This window comes from Neoarius graeffei, chromosome 8, assembly GCF_027579695.1.
Source record: "Neoarius graeffei isolate fNeoGra1 chromosome 8, fNeoGra1.pri, whole genome shotgun sequence".
NCBI lineage: Eukaryota > Metazoa > Chordata > Actinopteri > Siluriformes > Ariidae > Neoarius > Neoarius graeffei.
Genome location: NC_083576.1, coordinates 66957602 through 66972336, shown reverse-complemented (window position 1 = coordinate 66972336; position 14735 = coordinate 66957602). Strand labels below are relative to the sequence as shown.

The window sequence follows — 14735 nt, the reverse complement described above, 5'->3', positions numbered from 1 at the left end:
CCTTCATATAATCCTTTTTTTTATTCACCTTGTTATCCCGAGATAACGACATAATTAATTCAGGATCTCGAGAAAACACAACTAATTTGAGATCTCGAGAAAACAAAACAATTATTTCATGATCTCGAGTAAACAGCTGAGAAATGGTTCATTCAGGTGCGCCAAGAGACTTGTGATATGCTGACTTTGGGGCTATTTCTCATTCTGTACAGACGCAACTTTGGTCATTAGAATGTCTGGAATAATCAATCACCTAATAAGGCAGTATTTTGATCAGGGGTTGACACAGGGAGAGATTGCATTAAGTCTTTTAATAAGGGATAATTTCAAAATTAGTCCGCGGCACCTCCGCAGAAGACTGGCCCGGCTTCGTCTCTACCGACGGAGATACAGTGATCCAGCTGAGATCATGAAATAATTGTTTTGTTTTCTCAAGATCTCGAATTAGTTGTGTTGTTTTCTCGAGATCCTGAATTAATTATGTCGTTATCTCGGGATAACAAGGTGAATAAAAAAAGATCATATGAAGGGCCTCTCGCGGCTTCCGTAAATATACACTCAAACGGAAAGCCCCCACAGGAGCGCACAGCATTTGCAGCATAGGCTACCCAACTCAGTACAAGAACAAAGCACTTACAGTGTGTGCAGTAGGCTTCGTGCGCATTGTTCTGCACCTCTCGGAGGAAGGGGTAGGTGCCCTGTAAATCTTTGGAAAAGGTACATTTTCTTTTCAGCATAATTGCTGCGGCATTACTGCTGCTAGCTGCTAGACAAAGAACATTCGCGCCAGTTAATGTTTATTTTATTGTTGCATGGCAACACGTTCTGTTGTCTGGAATAATGTGGCTAAATAAACACCCATGCCACAGGGCCAGGGGGCAGTAACCAGGAAAGTTTGCGATTCCTGTCAATTCATCAAAATAGTAAATGCAGACATTTCTCCGCTAATGATTCCCACGCTGCTCAGTCGCAAACGTCGCGAGTGGCGAAAACCGGGACATATCCGTGTCCTGACAGACTTTTGTAGGGACTCGGGGGACACAACCCCAAATCGGGACTGTCCCGGTAAAACCGGGACGTCTGGTCACCCTATTGTAAGGTGGAAAAAAGTGAAAAAGTTCAAGGGGTATGAATACTTTTGCAAGGCACTGTAGCGTTCATCAGTAGCGTTAGCTACTTCTCTCTCCAGACTTTTCTTCCATGCTGCACGCTCACCACAGTATTTTTCACTCAGACTTAAGTATTCATTTCCCTGTGTAATTTACTGAGTTACTTTTAAAATCAACACCAACAACTACACACAGCAGAGCTACCCAGCAGCCAAAATTCTCTCAAAATCTTCAGTTTTTAATGAAGCAAACCTGGCGGCCATGTTTGTTTACAAATTGTCACAGTCGCTCACTAGCACGGAAGTTTAACGTCTCCATTGTGTCTTTTCCAGTTTTTTGACGGCCGTTGGTATGTTTTTCTCTTGTAAATATACATACAGAATATTTAAAGGTCCCATGGCATGAAATTTTCACTTTCTGAGGTTTTTTAACGTTAAAATGAGTTCCTCTGACCTTCTTAAGTCACCCCAGTGGCTAGAAATTTCATAATGTGTAAACCAAACTATGCCCAACATTTGAGAATGGCGCGTCAAAACGGCGCGTTGATAAACTCTTCCCTTTACTACGTCAGCAAGGGAGATGATCCCCACGCCCCCCTCTGGATTCCCACCCACTGTATGTTTTGCCCGCCCAGTTGTAGTGAGGAGACCATAGAGGGAGGACACAACAACATGGCATCACCTAAGCGAGCGAAACATGGAAATTGCGCTGTACATGGATGTGACAACACAGAAAAGAGTCTGTTTTTACTGCCGACGGGAGAGCCCCTGAAGACGCAGTGGCTTAATTTTATTTACTTCAATAATACGCCGTCGAGTCTACCTAAGACGGTGTATGTTTGTTGGAAGCATTTTCCTGAGGAATGTTTCCACAACTTGGGACAGTACAGGGCAGGTTTTGCACATCAACTGTCACTGAAGCCTGGGTCCGTACCAAGCATCCCTGCTGCATCAGCCACAAACACCGAACAAGTAAGTGTATAACTGTTAAGTCGTTTTGCCGTGTTTTAAAATCGGTGCCACGTTAGCCTTGCAATGGCTACATTAGCTGTGCAGCTAACCGCTTCCTGCAGTTAGCCAGGTACTCTGCGCTACAAAACCAAAAAGCATGCAGCATGCTCTGTTATAATAGCCAATCAAAACAGTTTTTACAAAGACACCCACATTCTTTTTTTTAAGTCACTCGTTCATTTTATTTGTTTGTTTGTTCAGTAAAAACCCAAACATTTGTTGAATTTATTTTATTTCCTCGCGTCGCACCTTAATGACGTCAGCGCGCGGTATTTTTCCCTTCGCGGTTTGTTCCTTCTCTCTCGCCATAGTAAGACACCCACATCCGCTTGTTCTGACCCACTGGAGGTAGCGTCACAGTGCTGTTAGCCAATCAGAGGTAACATATTTACATGTCATGAATATTAATGACAAGACCCGCCCCCACCCTCTACCCTTCCTCGCCTCCTGCTTCTCATTAGCAAAACGACGCACTGGGAAAAGCGCTGAAATGGGGCTTTCTCCCAGGAGGCTATATCTACGTGCCGAGGGTTCATTTCGAGAAAGGCTGCGGATATAACATCCGGAAACCTCCACGAGCCCGTTTAAAGCATCAACAAACCACCATGCCATGGGTCCTTTAATGAAGTTTTGGGAGCCTTTCGGGTGCTCAGTACGTCTTTCTCTTTGCTGGTGAATAAAGAAATGCTTTTGCACATGCGTAGCAGAAAACTTTCTCACTGAATATTCGCATCAACTCCGACGTGTGATGTCACGTTGTCTTGACAACCATGCAATATCGTAAACCATATTCCACACTCACTCTCCATGACGTAATACACGCAAGATAAACGATATGCTAACAATATTGCATGCTATCAAACAAAATGAATGAAACCCACTAGAAGGGAATAGAATACATTTTTATTCCATCGAAAAAGTGTCCTGTATGTATAATAATTCCTGATATTTCACTCTGATGACGTCACTCCCAGTGTTTTCCCACTGACTGGACGTGCGTTGTCAAAATGGTGAACCGATTCATAATTAAAATTCTTTTGATTAACTTGCATGTTTTTTTTGTGGATATGTCCATATATTATAAAGAACATCGTTCACATTGTTCACTTCACTCACTCGTGAAATATGTTCACCACTCGAAGATAAACTTCATATCTTCACACAGCCGTGTAATATTCTCTATGCATGTGTAAAGAAATGTATATACATAATGGCCAAAATACTATGATTAAAAATTTTGGCTCCCCAACACATACCTCAGGTAGTACAGTATATAGTGTAGGAAAGAGTGAGTGGTTGTGTATCTCAGACATAAGTGTGTGTGTGTGTGTGTGTGTTGTGCTCTCACCTCCGATGTAAAGGTGGGTGTTGGGCTCCACTGATGGTGGCCGTGCCAGTTTGCCCAGACTCTTAGGGGCTCCTTTATCTACCACCAGACTCAAAGTTTGATTCTGGATCAACAATTCCACCGTGTGGAAGAGTCCGTCGTTCACCGATTCCACACTAACAGACACAGACAGATGAACAGAGGGAAGGTTTGTTAATTATTTTACATGGCATCTAGAGTTCAGTATCCACTTTGAAATCAAAGTTAAAATTAAAGGTTTTTTTGGGCGGCACGGTGGTGTGGTGGTTAGCACGGTCGCCTCACAGCAAGAAGGTTCTGGGTTCGAACCCAGCGGCCGGCGAGGGCCTTTCTGTGTGGATTTTGCATGTTCTCCCCGTGTCTGCGTGGGTTTCCTCCGGGTGCTCCGGTTTCCCCCACAGTCCAAAGACATACAGTTAGGTTGACGTGGGGCGGCCTTGGGCTGAGGTACCCTTGAGCAAGGTACCTGACCCCTGACTGCTCCCCGGGCGCTTTGGTGTGGCTGCCCATTGCTCTGGGTGTGTGTGTGTGTTCACTGCTTCAGATGGGTTAAATGCAGAGGATGAATTTCACTGTGCTTGAAATGTGCATGTGACGAATAAAGGTTTAAAAAAAAAATGTATTACTGGATGAAGATGGCATTTGCAGGCCACCAAATTAGTAAAATGTGACGGAAGTGTGACCAAGCAGCCAGTAAATGCTGCAAGCTGTAAAGGCTAAATGGAGTGAATTTATGTATTTGGCACAGACATGGAAGAAGAATGTAACAGTGTAATTTTCCAATACCACGGCATCAGATATTACTGTTATACCACTCAACCATTCAGCTAAGAGCAGCTTTCCTGACCAAATAATTTAATATCTGAACTTCTGCTGCAGTGTTATATGGCATTTAATGTCAACCTGTTGTAAGGAGACACTATAATGTATAGTGATCACAGCATGAGCAATCCCTTATGTACAGGATGAAATATATGTGCATGCTTTGGCTGAGCTAACGTGATGGCTGTGCCAGGTGTGTTCTTTGGTTTGGCATTGATGGGACGAACAGCGCTCGGAGATCTTGTGCTGGCTGAGAGTTCTCTCTAACACAATAAGCAGATCTGACACTTTCTTCCTTGTACACCCATCCACAAACACATTGAATCCAGCTGAGACTGAGTGTGATATGAGGTGAGGGCTTGGTGGTTGACTTGGAGCCTGAGCGAACTCAGGAGCATGATTTCTTTCTTTCTTTTTTTTTGCCTGATCTCGTTAAACATTTAGAGAGTGCTGAGAGCTCAGTGCACCCCTCAAAACCTCGGGGAGCAAACGCATGAAGCGTGACAACGAACTCTTGCTCAGCTGGATCATTTTGGCTGAGACCACATGCTGTGCTCATACACTGGAGTTGCAACAGGCTCGTGAACACTCTAGCTTCCCACGCTGCTCGGTCCAGGACATGCTGAACCTGCTGACTGTTGGGTAATTGTGTTTTGTCTGAGTGTGGTATTGTAGTGGACTGGGTCATGACCCCACTAATCCCCTGCAAACTGACATCAGAGCTTGAGAAAGCAGGTCAATTTTGGCTACAGAGGCTCATCTTAGAGGACTTATTCCTGGAAGGAACATAGGCAGCTGCAGACAGCTAGAGACAGTGGTTTGGCAAGGAGGAAGACAGTGTGAGAGAGGGAGAGAGAGAGAGAGAGAGAGACAGAGAGAGAGATAGTGTGGCTACAGAAGTGTGGCTTGTTCTCCTTCTGTACCCCAAACACGCTCTTCCTCTCTTTGCACTGCATTTCCCTACACAGAAAGAAAAAAAAAGGCTGATCCAAAAACAGCACCCTGTATAACGTGTCAAAACCATCTTTCTCTCCATGGTGAGAATCTGACACTTTCCACAGCTGCACCACAGGTCAGGTTGCACAACCTTCGAATTAGTAGCTTGGAATAATGGGGTGTGAGATATGAAAAAAAAAAAAAAAAAGGTCTATGCCTTAACTATAGGTGGTCCTGTTATGACTCCTTGTTACCCAGTGATTGGTCACAGCTGCCTCATGTAGGGAAAGAAAGATAGAGTGAAATCAATTAAATAACTTAAACAATTAAGGTGAGTTTACTTTGCCTTGCAGTGCTTGAATTTGAGCTGGAGGTTTTTTCCACTGCAAACGTACCAAGGCTGTGTGTTCATTTCGATTCAACATGTCATGACGCATCTTTTTTTTTTTTTTTTTCGAATTTCTATAGCCAGCTGAATTCCCAAATCTGATTGGACAGAAGATGTTGATTCATTTTCTATTTTTGACAGTGGACTCAGCTGTAATTCAAATTACAGGTTGATATTAATGCACCCATTCTGATATGGTATCACTTCTATCGGAATAACTTATTCATAGGGACTTGTACAGCACACGCACCGTAAAAATAGTTTACGGTTTCTCTGTAACATGCTGAACTTCAGATTAAGGGAAAGGGAAGCAATAACTGTGTTCATTCTATCCACATTCACTGGATATGAGCAATCGTGCACTCTGATTGGCGAATCTACTACTAGGCTATCAACTCATATATCGTGAGTAGACAAAAACAAAATGGCGGCGCGCATCAAGTATTTAAAAGAAACAGAAATAGATAAAAGAATATAGTCCCCCCCAATAGCTCCTGTTCCACACTCCAGCCCAGTCGTTGGCAGTAATGCACCTTTAAGTTGGTTTGCCAACCGCCAAAAAATGCCTAAAGAAGAAGAAAATGGTGGAGCGTGTTGCTGAACCAACTGAGGACGAAATGAAAACTCTACTTGAAAACAAAACCCCTCAAAAATAAAAAAAGCAACAAAATATGTAATTAAAGTATTTGATGGTAAGAACATATCTTTTTTTATTTTTCAAGAATCTCATCTCATCTCATTATCTCTAGCCACTTTATCCTTCTACAGGGTCGCAGGCAAGCTGGAGCCTATCCCAGCTGACTACGGGTAAAAGGCGGGGTACACCCTGGACAAGTCGCCAGGTCATCACAGGGCTGACACATAGACACAGACAACCATTCACACTCACATTCACACCTACGGTCAATTTAGAGTCACCAGTTAACCTAACCTGCATGTCTTTGGACTGTGGGGGAAACCGGAGCACCCGGAGGAAACCCACGCGGACACGGGGAGAACATGCAAACTCCACACAGAAAGGCCCTCGCCAGCCCCGGGGCTCGAACCCAGGACCTTCTTGCTGTGAGGCGACAGCGCTAACCACTACACCACCGTGCTGCCTTTTTCAAGAATTATTATTATTATTATTATTATTATTATTATTAGGGCGGCACGGTGGTGTAGTGGTTAGCGCTGTCGCCTCACAGCAAGAAGGTCCTGGGTTCGAGCCCCGGGGCCGGCGAGGGCCTTTCTGTGTGGAGTTTGCATGTTCTCCCCGTTCCGCGTGGGTTTCCTCCGGGTGCTCCGGTTTCCCCCACAGTCCAAAGACATGCAGGTTAGGTTAACTGGTGACTCTAAATTGACTGTAGGTGTGAATGTGAGTGTGAATGGTTGTCTGTGTCTATGTGTCAGCCCTGTGATGACCTGGCGACTTGTCCAGGGTGTACCCCGCCTTTCGCCCGTAGTCAGCTGGGATAGGCTCCAGCTTGCCTGCGACCCTGTAGAAGGATAAAGCGGCTAGAGATAATGAGATGAGATTATTATTATTATAGAATTTTTCACAAATTGCTGCTGTCATTTCGCCGGTTCGTTTACATTCTAGGTGGAAATGGTTTTGTCGGACATTTTGTATAAAGATTTTATTTATTGAATTTGCAAAAAAACAAAAATAAAAATGTTCTGTTTCTCAAAATCTAGTGAATGTGGATAGAATAAAACAGTTTTTCCATTCAATCTCGTCATACATGGCTTATAGCCGACTCAGCACTACGTACGTGCTTCATCGGCTATCAGCTCATATACGACTTGTTTTCGTGGAATAACTGTTAAATATCTGCTATGACATAAATATTAAATGTAACTGTAAATGTATATAATGGATAAAACATCACTTTTTAATCAATTAAAAAAAAGCAATCATGTCAAATTGCTGTGTATGTGCTATAATAGGAAACTAATCAACTTTGGGGTAGTAAGAGTAACTCTGCTTCGCATCAGGCCGCATCACACCAAACTGTCACTGATTATTTTCTTATAACAGCACACCATGTCCTATTTTATTCTTTACATATTATTATATCATGTCCATTCATATTGTGCTTATCAATCATGGCTAAGGTTAATGTCCTTCCAAAACACAAAATATTTCTTGAGAAATATTTAGTATTATTCTATCCACATTCATTGGATATGAGCAATCATGCGCTCTGATTGGCTACTCTACTACTACACTATCAGCTCATATACCGTGAGTAGAGAAAAACAAAATGGTGGAGCGTGTTGCTGAACCAACCGAGGACAAAATAAAAACTCTTGTTGAACCCCCCCCCCCAAAAAAAAACCCCTGTCTTTTTTATTTTTCAAGAATTATTATTATAGCATTTTTCACAAATTGCTACTATCATTTCGCTGGTTTGTTTACATTCTAAGTGGAAATGCTTTTGTCGGATGTTTTGTATAAAGTTGTTATTTATCGACTTCGCAAAAAATAAAAATGCTCTGTTTCTCAAAATCCAGTGAATGTGGACAGAATAAAGCAGTTATTCAACTCAATCTCGTCGTACATGGCTTATAGCCAACTCAGTACTACGCGCTTCATCGGCTATCAGCTCATGTACGACTGGAATAACTGTTAAATGTTGACATTCTTTCAGTTAAAAAATACATATGCATACCGGTATACCCACGTAAAAGTCCAACTATGGCACGAATGGACAATTTTTCAAGCGTGAATCTAAGAATTGATTACTTTCCTCCTCCCCAGTGCACACAAAGATCAGCGTACCTCAGGAACTTAACTCAACTCCTGGCCTCCTTTACTGGGTCTTGGCTCAACACAGACACATGTGTGGTTTATATTACAGCCTCATAATTCAATTCCATGTTTGCAAATGTTCTCTTTGTGAGCAACACAAAGGTCTATCTGCAAGACCCCCAAAAAACTTTCCCTACGGTCTATTTGATATTCCACATACCATGTACGCCTGGCTTTATTACAGTTTACGGACAGTGGCTTTGACAAAGGTCTTTCATTAACAGTAGCCCCAGGAGGTGGGAGGTTAAGACGGAAGATGTGGCTTTTTTGTATTATGAAATAAAGCCGAGATTAAATCCACGTCACCAGACTAATCCTTTCATTTCAGCCAGGGTGTTTTATATTATATTGGTAAAAACCTAGACAGCATAACACTGTCAGGCGCTAGCTTTAAAAGCACCATACCACTAGATGGCAGCAGACACCAAACCAGGATCATAAGCCACTTATGAAAGGAACAGCAACTTTCACCAATACTGGCCTTTTTTTATTTTAAATTTTTTTACTGGATGAAATTTTCCAAAGGTCATAATATTTGTAGAGGGGGAGCGCTCCCCCAGCTTTGATGTTTACCCAGCATGCGTTTAAGCTTCAAGTGACCTGTTATTGGGCTCTAAAAAACCAAACACTATGCTGGCGAAGATTTGAATGGCCTTGTATTCCTCTCTCATGCAGAGAGAAGTCAATTTCCTGTCAGCTGAAAACAAAACACCCTCCATGAAACTGCATTATAAACAACACAAAGTTGCCACAATTACCGGCGCCTTCATCTCGGAAAGTTATCTAAATCAGTGAACCTGCGGACATATTTACGTTTTCCAAATTCAATTACCCGGCACTATCATTTACTTACAGCAGAGTCACATCAGACCGGCTGAAGTCAATGGGATGCAGGAAGCCAGTGCAGTTATGGATTGCAGCTGTAGCCTCAATTAGGCCTCTTTTGGAGCTGAGGAGCTAAGCTACGTGCTTGTTTAGTGAACAGAAACTCAAAAGGGTGGGGGAGCTGACTGATTTCAACAGCCTTCTGATCCGTGTGAACCTCTGTCAGCGCGAGTAGGAGTCTTTTACCAGAAACGGGAAGTCCAATGTTAACATCGGGTCTTGGAGCCAATGTTCTCTTGTGTGTTCGAGTGGCACAGTGGTATTTTCCAATGACCTCTCAATAACACTGGAGTCAGTCAGGCCCAGAGAAGCTCAACACTCAACTCTGAGCTTTAACCTGATCTGATCTAAGAGAAAACTATCATACTCCAGTTCCAAAGTTCAGCTCCTTAGCCCCAGTCCAAGATACAGTGTGTTTTCCAGCAGGCCAGCCCTGCTTACCTCAAACCCTGGTTGGCGTCTCTTTTTAAAAAAGGCTCCTTTTTTCCTAGCACTTCAGTCACATAGGAACCGAGCGCTAATCCCAGACGGAGGAAAGAAAACAGCCAATAAAAACACACCCTGACCCCCCAGCACCCCGCCGCATTAAGCTTCAGATCCAGTTGATGCGGAAAACATTAGCCTTATTCTGTGAAGCTGGGTTAGGCGTGGTGCACAGCGGCCAAAGTCAGAGTGCATGGGACAAGGTAGAAAGGAGAGCTTCAATTCCAACCTTCTCCTTCAATTTCCTGTGATGGATTCAAGAAAACTTTTGCTCCTTGTTGAACAAGTGCCCACACTGCTTCTTAAACTAATGGAGAGATTAGCGTTGTTGTTGTTGTTGTTTTTATAAGGGCAGAGCATTAGCAAGCAGTGCAATTTGGGCAGTCATCTAAATCTAATGATGCTTTAATGCTAGTTAACCCTCTGAGGTCAAGAGCTTCGCTGGCGAAGCTCAGCAGGTTTAGAATGAGTAGGTCATGTATTTAGATAAATATTTTCACAAGTTTTTATCATAATCATGATAAACATATTGACAGAAACTTTATATTTTACACTTTCCTATGTGCCCACTGCCAAATAATATTATAGTTTTCAAATTACGTAAATTAGATGAAACATAAAACTTGTCACCTTACTCAGTCACACCGGAGTCGGAGCGGTGAGTGCCCACTTACGCATTCATAAAAGACTATTCACGTGGTAACGGCGTGATGATCACTTTCACTCTTTCGGTTTCGATTGGTTTCTCTTTCGTGGTGGGAACACCCACCGTAAACAGGATAAAATATGTCAGCCATAGTTTAGGCTACCTGTTTGGAGGTAAAACTTGTTGCGAGATGGCACGTGGATTTGTGAGATGGTGCTTCGGATGATTCAGGACAGCGATTCAATTCATAATTCAGGACAGCGATTCAATTCATAATTCAGGACAGCGATTCAATTTCAGCGATTCATCAGATCTTGAGAACTGCGACACTGATGAGCGGTGCCATTTTGATCTTCGACTCGATCCAGCCAAAGATCAACTTGAGTAAGTGTAAATATTTCTTCTATTTATTATGAGCAGATGAGTTGATATATGTGCTCTGTAGTGCATACACAGGAAAAATGACTGAGCACTTTTTCCAGAGTTAAAAGTATTTTCCTCAAAAATAGTTAATTTTGCTCTATTTTGAGTTTAGAGAGTAAAATTTGGAGTTGGAGTGGGAGTACAATTAACAGAGTAACAGAGCTGGTTGTGGCTCTGAACTGAATAAAATAGTATAAGACACTGAATAGAGTAAAACTTAAAAAAAAAACAGATGAATGAAGATGTTGTAAAAAGCAGTTTTAGAACTGTGTTGGAACGTGTGAAAAAACCATGACCTTACCCATTGTGACGAACCATTTTGATCACTTGACCTGATGGGAATAAGAGTTGGCAGTGGGAGGGGGTTTCACTCTTCTCATTGAACGGAATTGAATTTTTTACTCTTCTCATTGAATACCCCTCCAACTGCCAACCCTTTATCCCAAAACAGTAGGACATACATTTTTTTGGTGGCCAGTTAATTGTCCAAATCAATGGAGCAGATTTAAGTTTTTGTGCTTGATACATTTCTAAGACTGAACAGAATCACCTCAAGTAATCAAAACGGTTCATCACAATGGGTAAGGTCATGTTTTTTTCACACACTCCAACACAGTTCTAAAACTGCTTTTTACAACATCTTCATTTATCTCGTATTTTTTAAAGTACAAGTATGACATACTACATACATATAATTGTAGCTGAACTTGTGCTGAATACAAAAAAGTCATATGACTTTGAAAATACTGCTTAGATTTGTTGAAATTGACAACAAAATCAGAGCATGCCAAAATCATTAATGCCAGAAAATACCCCCAGACCCCAGAGGGTTAAGATCCCTTCTTCCATTCACCTTGAATCCCCAATAGGCCAAGATCGATCGCTACAGAGTGACAAGTATCCTTCACCATCCAGCAGCATTTCATCACATCATTCTCTCCTGGGTCTAATCTGTCTTTCCTCAGTTCCTCTCCACAGAACTCTCTCGCTTCTCTACTGTTCATCATTTCCTCCCTTAGCTCCAAATATCACAAAAACATGCTTCAGATATGGATAAGGTGAAGAAGTTTTGGCCTTTCTTCTGATCCCCATCTCACAGATGCTTCATGACTCAGTGGGACATTCGAAGTCAGTGACCCTCAGCAAAGCCCCTGAACCAGACCTCCACGATGCTCAGTCTCAGCCAAGGAGGCTTCACTTCTGCGTTTCCTCATGGTCCAGAGTTCTGGGTTGGGACAGAGTTACAAATTTGAGCAGCTGCTGCATGGCCCTCACTAGCTTAACCGTGACATGGAAAACTTAGAAACATGCTGGCCTGACTAGTGAGCAATACATTGTGGCTCATATCAGGCTAATGAAGGTAGACAGGGGCAATTCAGTCAGAGAAAACTGCCTCCTCTCCGTTCCATCTAACACAGCTCAGCACTATCTCCCCACAAGCCCAGAGACAATGGCCTTCAGGCACGCCAAAACCACAGAACACTACGTCATCTGGGGAAAAAACAGCCTAATGAGAGGGTAAGCATGCAAAATAAGGCCATGACGCATCTCGACTAGAGCCGCAGAAATCACCATCCAGAACACAGCTGCACTCAGGAGAAGTGCACCGAGTTCATCAAGTCTGAATACAAATCTGACACTAGGAAATTCGGTCTGTTCATACTAAACTGGTGAATAATCAGTGAAGGACACCTTTGAGTGCATAGTAATAAAATAATTGCACAGCTTCGTGCTAATATTGAGCAATAATAGGCCATTATATTGCACACAGGCAAGACTGCTGGATGAAGTGTTATTTTTACATGCTGTGACACTCCCGACAGCGCTATCGATTGGGCCCACGGCAGTGGCACAAGTTAAGAGAGGCCCTTTTTTCAGAGCTAGCGAGAGATACGGTCTGGATCAATAATATGCTGTCTGGTGTCCTGAGACACAGAGACTAGTGTAGATCAGAAACCAGTCACAACTGCCACTTCTCAGTGTGCACTGATCCTCTGCGCGAAACGAAAGGGTCTTAAGGCATCCTCGCTGTGTGAACATGCCAGCTTTAAATTCACTTTTGGCATCTTTCAAGTGATGCATCTAAACTTCATGAAGAAAACCACCTTGTATATTTATGATTTATGAAGAAAGCACTTTCGTTCACCCTGCGGTCCCAGCTTGACTGTACTTTGAGTCAACAAGAGACCATAAGGAAGAAAAAAAATGTGGCCATTGATTTTTTTTGTTTAAGTTATGAAATATTACAGATACACTACCGTTCAAAAGTTTGGGGTCACCCAGACAATTTTGTGTTTTCCATGAAAAGTCACACTTTTATTTACCACCATAAGTTGTAAAATGAATAGAAAATATAGTCAAGACATTTTTCTGGCCATTTTGAGCATTTAATCGACCCCACAAATGTGATGCTCCAGAAACTCAATCTGCTCAAAGGAAGGTCAGTTTTATAGCTTCTCTAAAGAGCTAAACTGTTTTCAGCTGTGCTAACATGATTGTACAAGGGTTTTCTAATCATCCATTAGCCTTCTGAGGCAATGAGCAAACACATTGTACCATTAGAACACTGGAGTGAGAGTTGCTGGAAATGGGCCTCTATACACCTATGGAGATATTGCACCAAAAACCAGACATTTGCAGCTAGAATAGTCATTTACCACATTAGCAATGTATAGAGTGGATTTCTGATTAGTTTAAAGTGATCTTCATTGAAAAGAACTGTGCTTTTCTTTCAAAAATAAGGACATTTCAAAGTGACCCCAAACTTTTGAATGGTAGTGTATAGTGCCAGTCAAAAAAAAATTGTACACACTGAATCATAGAAGAGTTTTACAATTTTCTATTATTAAAATAAATAAGTAAATAAATAATGGAGACATTGAAGCTAGACAGCCTTTCGATTTCATAAAATCGGTGAAAGTTAGTTCCGTCTGAAATTTGGTCACTGTGATGTATGTTTATTTCTGCAATGTCAAAAAAAAAAAAAAAACAGGCTGGGAAATTATTTAATTTGAGCGGATTCCCTAGCAAATAATGTACATGAACTCGCTCGCTTCGTGCAGTCAAGCAGACAGAGGAAGTCTGTGTGCGCATGCGCAGATTTACCTTCTTTTCCTTCTTCTTTTGGGTTTTACAGCAGCTGGCATCCATAGTGTTGCATTACTGCCATCTACAGGTTTACCTTTGACCATGCACTGACAGTTACCATCATTCTGTCGCTAAACGAACAGCTGATCACACCGAGGTGCTTGTTGACTGCCGATATTTACCTCGCCTGGGACAAAGTCCACCGGGGGTGAGGTATTGTTTTTGGTGGGGTTTCTTTGTTTCTTTGTGAATGATATTATGGGATAAAACTGCTGGATCAATCTTCATGAAACTTTCATGATAAATGGGCATTGGTCTCAAATAAAACCTCCATCATTTTGAGGGTCTTCCGGTCAAGGTCACTAAAAAGGTCAAAATCATTTTTGTTGCGGCTACTGCCTCATATAGAGGCGTTAGCCACTACGTCATCGTGCTGTAAGAATGTAAGAGTGTAACAATTGTGCACTGCGCATACACGTGTTCCGATTAAAATGGCCGGTGAGTGTATACAATTTGTTTCACCGTTCGAAATAAATGGACTAGACTAAAGAAATCGCTTTCAGACATGTTTATGCTTATTACAGAGGGAAAGTGCGTTCCACTGAGCTCTAGCGCCAGGCCATTTCTGGGAAATAAGAGTTTGGGTCATGGCGACAGCGTGTGTATGTCAGCCTCGGTTCGGAGGTTTCAGTTTCGAAAACTGTAAGAGGTAAAAGTAGAATAATATAAAGTACAGACACTTGGCATATTTTACTTCTGTGATTTTTAAATTGTTCATCTTTGGAT

General features: G+C 42.2%; 1 protein-coding gene across 1 annotated transcript in view; it reads right to left on the bottom strand.

The window, feature by feature from the left end:
* slit3 (slit homolog 3 (Drosophila)) overlaps positions 1 to 14735 on the bottom strand; it is a 368151-nt gene that overhangs the window by 14408 nt on the left and 339008 nt on the right. The window contains exon 33 of the mRNA XM_060928048.1: positions 3468 to 3622. Within this exon, the coding sequence (XP_060784031.1) occupies positions 3468 to 3622 (155 nt within the window). The remainder of the gene's footprint in view (positions 1 to 3467; positions 3623 to 14735) is intronic.